The 9,521-nt window shown below is 36.0% G+C and overlaps 1 protein-coding gene across 2 annotated transcripts in view; it reads left to right on the forward strand.

Moving 5' to 3' along the window:
• Positions 1-9,155, forward strand: part of SYT10 (synaptotagmin 10) — a gene marked incomplete at both ends in the record, with an annotated part of 34,496 nt that extends 25,341 nt beyond the window's left edge. For both annotated transcript variants that reach the window (XM_080622899.1, XM_080622900.1), the window contains 4 exons: positions 5,785-5,905; positions 6,200-6,371; positions 7,874-8,003; positions 9,084-9,155. In XM_080622899.1, coding sequence (XP_080479025.1) covers positions 5,785-5,905; positions 6,200-6,371; positions 7,874-8,003; positions 9,084-9,155 — 495 coding nt within the window. The remainder of the gene's footprint in view (positions 1-5,784; positions 5,906-6,199; positions 6,372-7,873; positions 8,004-9,083) is intronic.
• Positions 9,156-9,521: the final 366 nt, after the last annotated feature.

The raw sequence follows: 9,521 nt of genomic DNA on the forward strand, positions 1-9,521 counted from the left end.
GTTTGAACCCGTTTGAACATTTACATACAATACAAAAAAGCAGTTTTCTGTGACCAAAGGAAGCAGCTAAAAGTCTAGGAATGTAGATGCCTGAATAACTTCTTTGATATCTAGAAAATATTCATAATTAGTAAAGATGTTTACTCAAAATACAGCAGGAAAATTAAAAGAAAATATTTGCAAATAATTTGTTTAGGAATCAAGTAAAAAATAAATTCATGCCACCCTTGATAGTTTTGCTACGCTACTGTCACATGCAACAAATCTTTGAAACACCATTTAAATTATAATTAATAGGAAAGTAGTTTTGGATATTAAAATTGAGATTAAGAATTAAAATACTTTGAATTGTGATAATCTGAGTCATAAAGTAGCAACAAGGAAGTTTCTGAAGGAATTTAATTTCTAATGCAGTGTTAATTACACAAATTTTTATTTTAACTGTGGATATTAATGACCACTAGTAATAATAAAAGTGTATAAATTCTTTAGTTCCAGTAACATTTACACAGCTCATTGTAAGAACCCATAAAGAGTTGCTCTTTTAAGACTTTTTTAATTGCAAACCTTAAAAAACTAGGGGGAAAGAAAAGGAAACAGACATCAGTAAAAAAAATGGCCTAGAACTCATTTGTGATCAAAAAAATGGTGCAAAAATGACACCTTATTTCAAATATGAGCTCCCTATAAACTTTTTATTCCTGCTAGCATAGGAAAATAGTTAAGATCTTGGAGCATAGGAGGGAGACTATGAAAGTTCTTGCACTGTCAGTATAGTCGATAAATAATTTCTCTGTTCAGTTCAGGATTATGAGTGAAGAAACTATCCTGAGCATGGAAGGATCTCTGCCTAACTTCCTCACTGAATTTGCAGAGGTTCCTAGCTAGAAGTTGTCTCTTCTATTGAATTTAATGGAAAAAAATGGGAAAGTTAATTAGAATAACAAGACAGCAAAGCTTTCTCCAGCAGCAACAGTTCTAAAACTAAGTCAACCTAATTGATGCTCTCCTACAAGGGCTTCATACTGCTCCTCACATCACTACCCTGTGTATACATATTGTGAAGAGGGATCACAGCCTCTGTAGAAATGCTGCTACTTCTAGAGGCATAAATGTGAAAATGAGAGCACTACTGTCCATTTGGTCTGATAAAAATAATAGAATAAGGACTTTTTTTCGTCTAACTTTGCCAACACCTGATTCTCCAAGAGCCCATAAAGCAGGCAATGTGGACAGACCCATGGTAACCTAATGGAAAAAATTATTAGCACATTCATCCAGGTGTGATTGCTTGTGTGGGATGAGAATTATGCTATCTGAAGAATCTGTATTTTGTAGCTAAGAAAACCCAAGGTGATCTCAATAGCTGACATACGCATTTAAGATCAGTGTTTTCTTTGTTTTATTTTGTTCTAGAATTGCTGTACCAGAAAATGGATTGGATAGTAAGGTAAACTGGGAGCCATAAAAGTAACTGAAGCTGGTATAGCACTTGCCACCATTCCAGTTCCTTAGTACTGTATGACAGCTTGTGTACGCAAAAGGGAAATAAATGAAAAAGACATACAGTACCAACAAATGCTTCCTTTTGCATTAGTGCATTTATGCTTGATGCTGGTTTATCTGTTATCGGAAGTCAGTGGGGGGAATCATTACAAGCATCTGTAAAGCTAGCTGTTAATTGGAAACTAAGTTTAATTTAAGAAGAAAAAGACTCATAATAGGCCTAAAAAAGAAGGAAATTTTCATGTGAGTTACCTAAATAAGGTACGGTTCTAGGTGAATATATGATACATGTAAGACACTGTGAAGCATAGTTAAAAATCTGTATGAATGGCAACCACTGGGCTTGTGTCTTCTGAGTTGTGTTTTGTTTGAGGTGGACTGTAATGCAGACATGATTGCTGTAATGCAGACATGATTGGTGAGGGCAGCTTGTGCCTTGGCTTCCTCAGATTTGCTTGTATTCAGCGGTTCCTGTCAGATGATTTGTGTGAACTTAGTTATCTAGTGTATTATAAAGTGAGAAAAATATGAATTTCCTTTAGTGCTGGGATTCTGAAGTAATTAAATTCTATTTTTAAATCTCAATTAAAATCAACAATACTTAAGGATCCAGGGCATTAAAAAATGATACTCATTATAAACAATGTGGTAGACAGAGTCAGACTGCCATGAGAAGTTTAAATGCTGAACCTTACTTTGTTCATTATTTAGGTCTGAACCTATGTTTTTGGCTCCAAATTAATGAACCTGTAGTTCTCAAGTTAACAAAAAAGTGCGTGGGGGGAAATGGTGATATCCCTGTCCCAGTTTCTAATGCTATCATATATATGCATAATATTAATCTTAATCTTTCAAAACAACATTTGAAAGTTTGTAAGTCTTGGGCTTTACCCTGTGTGATTGTTTTCCAAAGAATATTTATTTTAATGATGCATTTTAATGCCTTAATCCCCAGTTGCCCTATGATTTGTAGAGGTCCTAATAAAATACAATCAGTTCCCTCAAGCATAACCAATTTCAGCAGATACTAAAAGTAGAAACTAAGTAAAAGTACTTGGAATTTCTACTCCTTACTAAGCAAAAAGACACTGTCTACAAAATTGTCAGCAAACATCTGATGCCAGAACTAGTACCAGATTAAATTAAAAAGATAAAAATATCAGAGTTCTTTGAAGGATTCTGAACAAATATGTATTTTAACTCAATCCGAGGACCACGGGAAATCCGAGTCTGTGATGGCATTCTATGATGGCCAGTTCTGTCCACCAGGAGAAGAGTTAAATAGTATCTACAGATTACTGCAGGGTAACTACTAATTTTATTTCTATCCCATTGAAATCACAATGAGTGACTCAAATATCTCTCATATAGACAAGAATGTTTATTTAAAATAATGTCTATTCTGGTGTATTGCAGAATTTGTCTATTGAAATGGTAGATAGAGCTAAATGACTGTTGTTCTATAATAAGAAAATCAGACCTTTCAGGGCAGCACAAGCCACATTTTTTCCAGGTGTTAGGTGTCAGAAAATGCCTGCATAAACAGTGGAGTGATAGAGAGCCTTTTCCCATTCCTAAAATTGTCCCTTACCATGTCAGGCTGAGTAGTCAATACACAGGTTACAGAACTTTGGTAAACATCAGTATATCTGCCCTTTGGGCAGTCTGCTGTGCAAAGTGAAAAGATTCCCCATATTTGTTGTCTAAGAATTTCTTTTTGCATTAAGGCACATTGCTTATTCACTGCACAGTCAGAAACACTAGATTTGATTGCAGGGGATTTTCCAAGCTCTTTTCCAATATGTCTTCAGTACATAGTGTTCAGAAAGGAAAGAAAGGACTGAGCATAAGGATCAAATGCTTGCCATTTTGTTAAGCATTGATGCCTTTCTCTGCTTTTCAAAAAACTATTGTAGAGTAACCCCCATATGGAGTTTGCAAGTCCTCTGAACAATGCTTCTTCTAAAGTATATAAGTGATAATAAATAGCTCTGCCTGTATTCTCATTTCTCATTTGAGCTCACCCAAACCTTTGAGTGTTTACCCAATTTCTCTTGAGAAAGAAATAATAGAATACTCAAGTTCATACATCTTGCAAAAAATATTTTTTCTCTATTCACTTACATAAGTAATTTCTCTGAAAAACAAAGAATTAGTCCTTTTTATGAGCTGCCCACTGTGTTTTATGATCCAGCCCATCTTCATCACCTTTCTCAACATAGACCTTAAGCTTTGAAACACTGGATGTGGGGGAACTATATTTCCTTTTCAAACAATAAAGTGAGATCTCTTTGACATATGGATATGAGGAACAACAATCAGACTCTGAATTCGGAAAGTAATGCTAGTAACAGAAGCTGTGCTTTAAACAGATTTCAGATACGACAATATAACGGAGAGCACTTGCAACTTTAACAAATGAGTAGAAAGAACTACACTTCATTTTTTCAAGTTTTATTTATATTTTCTGAAATAGAAAGGTGAATTTATTAATGTACTCTGTGGCACAAAACTCCGTGTTGTGTGTGGCAATGTAGGGGACTTGAGCTAAGGAGATGTCAAATAGCTGTATTTATCCTATGTGGACTGAATAAACTAAATCATTTTGAAATCCTGAGCAATCTGAAATCCTGACAAGCATGAAATTTGCCCGCAGTACGTGTTCACATGCTTATCAATCTACTAATTCTCAGAACAGAATCCTAGAAAAATGACTGAACATGTGAGTTGACCAAGCTACACAAAAGTCAATATTTCATTAACAGTGCAATGGAGAATTTAAAGCTGTTCTAAGACTGCATTCTTCAATCTAAAGACTGCAAAGCAGGGAAAAAAAACAAACAAAAAACCCGAAAAAATGACAAAAATAAACCCTAAATAAACAAACAACAAAACCTCCCTGAAGCATGTGATTAAGTCCATCTTTGCTCAAGAAAGATCTGAAGTGTTTATTTTAATTTAGACAGAATATTAAGCCAAAGAAAGTCAATAAAAATGTTCAAGTAAGCAGCTAAAAAATGTGAGTAAGTCCGAGTCTGTCTCATAACTATAAGTAATTCATTTGTCATCTACACAGCAATCATTATGTATCATTTAAAGATTTATCACGCTTGCCTTCTGCTGTTACAGCAGCTGTACCATAAGTACAGCAATTTTCAAACAAATTTGTACTCTCAGGGTAGCTATAGTTTTAACAGATAAAATATTGGAGCTGAGATATTAAAAATAATCTTTTTAGTAGTAGGTCAGAAAAAGTCCTTTGTGATCCCATAAGCATGCTTGAGAGTGGCTGCCATACAGAAGTGACTTCCTTACATGCTGCTTGTAAGCTCATATTTAAAAACCCTGAGTTGTTTTTAATACGCAATTTTCTTTTCTTTGGGGGTATATTTAAAAGGAACAATTTAGAACATAACTAGCAACTCAACAAGTAAACTTTTGTAGTATTAGGATAATTATATAACTGTGAGAAAAGAAAAAATAAGAATTGATGGAACCTCTCTTCCTTAGATTACATTTTTCAGACGTTGCAGCATCTTAATTGTACAGCAACATGATTTATATGAATTCACAGCACATTGTCTCAACATGGAAACTATCTCTTTGTGAGGATTATCAAGATCCACATGGACCTTATCCATCTTTCCAAATATGTTATCTTCCAAAAAATTGCCGTTGGGCCAGGGAAGTTGTAGGTGCTACTCCTTTATTTTGTTTTTCTTCCAGAACAAAACCCCTCAAAGCACAGTAAAAGCAATAAAAGTAGCAGCTTTTACCATCACATTCATCTTTTCAAAGCACTTAGGATAAAATTTTGATATGCATACATGTGTGCAGGAATATATCTCCTACATAAATTCCAGTGGCTAAAAGTCATGTAAATGTGTCTGATCTAAATATCCCACCAAATTTCTTTCTATTGGAAACAATGGAATTTGAGTCTTTTCAAGAGCAGAAATTAACATTCCACATTCAGTACCTTTTCATGTATGTGAATACAACACAAACATATCAGGAATCCAGAAGGTTTTGGTTCTGCTTTTTAATAATTTCTCTATTTAGTAATTCTAAATCCTGTCACTAAAATATTATCCCGTTGGCACCCTTTCTGTATTTTATAGAAATAATTTCTGAACAGTGGTTGTGACCTCCTCAGAAGCACCTGAGGCTGCAAAACAAGTCTCTTCATGTTAAAAAAGAAATTCTAAGTTTCTGCATGATCTGAACTGAATTGTTGGCAGTGTGGTCAGATTGCTAATAATTTATTTTCTTTTTCAGGAAAGCATAGACTTGGGTGAGATCATGTTTTCCCTTTGTTATTTGCCTACTGCCGGGAGAATGACATTAACTGTCATCAAATGTAGGAATCTCAAAGCAATGGACATAACAGGCGCATCAGGTGAATCTACTTTTTTTAATAAGAAGGCAGGCAAGAAGGGGACAAATAGGAACTCCTTGGGTTTTGCGTGCTTAACATTGTGAAATGAAAGTAGCAGGAGAATGGGTATAAGCACTGTTCAGATCTACTGGCTGTCTTTGGTCTGGCAGTTACTATGTCTTAGTCAGAATGCCTGTGTTTTTCCTTTGCATTGTTTTATTGACATGACATTCCTACAAAAAAAATATTGCTCTCATACTACACATTTGAATGACTTTGAGTCCAAATGCACGCAACTGATTGTCTGTTACTCAGATCCGTATGTCAAAGTGTCTCTGATGTGTGAGGGGCGAAGACTGAAAAAGCGGAAAACTACCACAAAGAAGAACACGCTCAATCCCGTTTATAATGAGGCCATCATCTTTGATATCCCTCCAGAGAATGTGGACCAGGTCAGCCTCTCCATTGCAGTGATGGATTACGATCGGTAAGCGCAGTTTGCTTTCTTACCATTAATCTTCAGTGAGAAGTTACCTGATCATTGCAAGCAACTGCATTCCATCTCCTTGAACTTTAAAGCAGGTTTAGTGTCACAAAAGATAAAGCCTTTGGGTCTTCTGCTTTAAAAGGAAGTAGAGGTTTAAAGCTTCCACACCTTTTAGAGCTCAGGCCATTTTATCTGTGTCATAAATAAATATGATGCAGAAGAAACATGGCTTAATCTTCTTATGAGCCACTAGCCTTGGCATACATTTCTTTCCCCATCTGGTGGCTGGACTATGTAAAATCTTTACAAATCAGGTATGTCTCCCAGTTTAAAAAAGTCCCTCATACCTCTAATTTCTATTTAAATGGCAGATATTTGAACAAAAAAAAAAAAAAAAAAAAAAAAAGAAAGGATTACTAAAATAGAATTAGATGCTTAATTGCCTCATTGAATTAAGTAATAATTAATTCTTCATTTCAGTCAATAGAGAAGCTTTGTAACCTTTGGGTTCAGCCCTGATTGATAAAACATCTGAGCCTCAATTACCTATGTTGTCACTGAGAACTTCTCAGAAAGAGACTTCTACTTAGAGATGTTCAAGGACTGCAGGTTAAACTAGACAGTGACTGACAGGATCAAGCCCAAGCCAAGTCTGCTTCATTCAAGTGCTATTAGTAGTGAGCTCTTGAGATTTGAGGGGAAATAAACAAGGAAAGTCAAATTTAGTAACACAAACCTTCAGATTGCTTTTCCTTGCCATTAGATTTCTGATTGTCCTCCAACTTCTGTCAGGAAGATTTTCTCAGTCAGATGTGAAAGGGCACTATGGTGCCGTTGGGGAGAGAAAAGAACAGCAGCCTGCACACTTTAAGTCTCTTCAGCTGCTCCTTTCAAAGCATTTGCTAAGAGAAAGTTAGGAAACATTCTAACATACATATGGGCAAGGTACAGAAGTTATTTTCTGGAATTCCTCAACAAGTCTATGGCACTGCCAGCAGTATGAAGTATTAAGCCATAGCCTGTCATGGCAATGCCTCTTGCCTTTCACAGTTCTGACTGAAGTTCCAATGATGACAACAGTAAGAGCTGGGAAATAGAGTGTGAAATAGCGTCTGAAGGATTTGAAGCCGGAAATGTATTCCACACTATTTTCTTTCACCTTCCTTTTGACAAAATTTCAGCATGCTTTCCTTCTAGATCATTTGGTGCATTATGCTCCTTTTCTTTCCTTGTATTCTTTGAGTTGTAACCTTTTAATGGCAAGGGTTAAGTCTTCATGCAATTTTTATAGCTGCTAGAAGCACATAGTGGCTGGAGGTTTTGGATGCTACCATTGTAGACCATAATATTACTATACTACTGCTAAAACTAATATCTGTGATAAATAATGTGGAAACTTTGGGCATGTATTCTGTGCTGCACTAAGCCAGTACACAGAATTACATCAGATGTTACTAAAACTGGTTTTATTTTTTAAAAAATTGCCTTTCTTCAATTCTCAGAGTAGGGCACAATGAGGTCATTGGGGTATGTCGGACAGGAATTGATGCTGAAGGGCTTGGAAGAGATCATTGGAATGAAATGTTGGCTTACCCACGTAAACCAATAACTCACTGGCATCCACTACTAGAGGTAAGAAGTAGCCAAATTTTCTGCTTCTCGGTATATTGAATGTTTTGCCTCTCTCACACTTCTGTGCTTCTAAGAATCATGAAAAGCAGTGAAGTCTCTAAGGAGAAGCTCTACAATCCTTACCACAACCTAAATCTAGTCGCATGGGTTTATTGGTTACTTAAGTGTGCCATTTCAAAAGTTTCCGTGCTGCACTGATGGCATTATAAGATTAAATAAAAACATAATAAATTTCCAGAAATTATGATAAAGAGCACGTATCCACTTAGAAGAGATCATTTGCAAGTATTTCAAAAGTAATCATTTCCTCTTCAAAAATCTTTAGCATGAACAGATATGTTGCTAAAATATTAATCTGAAACTGGCCTGCTAATTAGGCTAAATTAAGGAAACATACCAGCAGATACCTCCAGAGTTACTCGACCAGACACTTATTGGAAGCTTATTCAAATACCTGAGTGATTATGCCTACAAATCTGTGGGCTTGGATTCCCTCTTCAACCTGCTGCAGCCATATCTTACTGGCTTTCTGTATGCCAAATGCTCACAGGTTTGGGTTTGGAAAGATTCATATTGAAGCCTCAAGAAGCAGCAGGCAGTGTTTCGGGACACAGACGACACACTGATTAGCTCTTACCAAAAGCAATTTCTGCAGAAAAATGAGTTGCTGTCTGAGGCATTATGGGCCATTTGTTTTCCCCACTGCATAGCGCGTGATTGCACAGTATGCCCAGTGACAGGTAGAAAAAGCCCAACAGAAAACACCTAAAGAAGAGTATGAGTGCAACTAAATCGAGTCAATGCAGCACAGAAGCCTATTTTTACAGGCACATGGCTCTGTCTTGATTATATAAATTGGGAAACAGAGGTACCACCCCCAATTAGTGAAATAAATCCACTCCTCTAAAATGACTGAGAGGCATTTTTAGTTCACTATAGGAATTTTCTTCATTATTAGTTCTGCTGGAGACTTTGATCAAGAAAGGGTTTAGATTTGATTTGGGTTCTTTGAGGGAGTCTTTCATCCTCTGAAATGATCATGATATGCTGACATTTTTAAAATTAACACTTTTCTTGCAGTTACCTGGCAGAGCAACCAGTTTTGATAGCCAGGGATCTTGTTCATCACCAAAACCACCGCCTACGCCCTAGGGAACAAGAGTGGATTCATCATGTTCAGTGTCCAAAGCTCCCTTGTAGCTCACATCTACATAAACAGAAGGTTTGGCTTCCGCAGATGAACTGTATCCATATTTTTTTTATTAAAATACATTTTTCCTATTCTAAGTATTATATTACAGTTTATAATAATTTCTTAACGTATGAATGAAGTTGAATTGAGCCAAATATAACCCTTCCTCATACAAATTCATTCACCTGTTTTCTTGCTGACATATGTCCAGTGTCATATCCAAGCAGTGCTTTGATATGACCTATCTCTTTGCATAGACAAAGAAATCAGAAAAAAAAAAAAAATCCCTTAAGCAATTCAAAACCACTCATTGCAGCTTGTAATGA

The sequence above is a fragment of the Psittacula echo genome, assembly GCF_963264785.1.
Source record: "Psittacula echo genome assembly, chromosome: 1".
Classification (NCBI taxonomy): Eukaryota; Metazoa; Chordata; class Aves; order Psittaciformes; family Psittacidae; genus Psittacula; species Psittacula echo.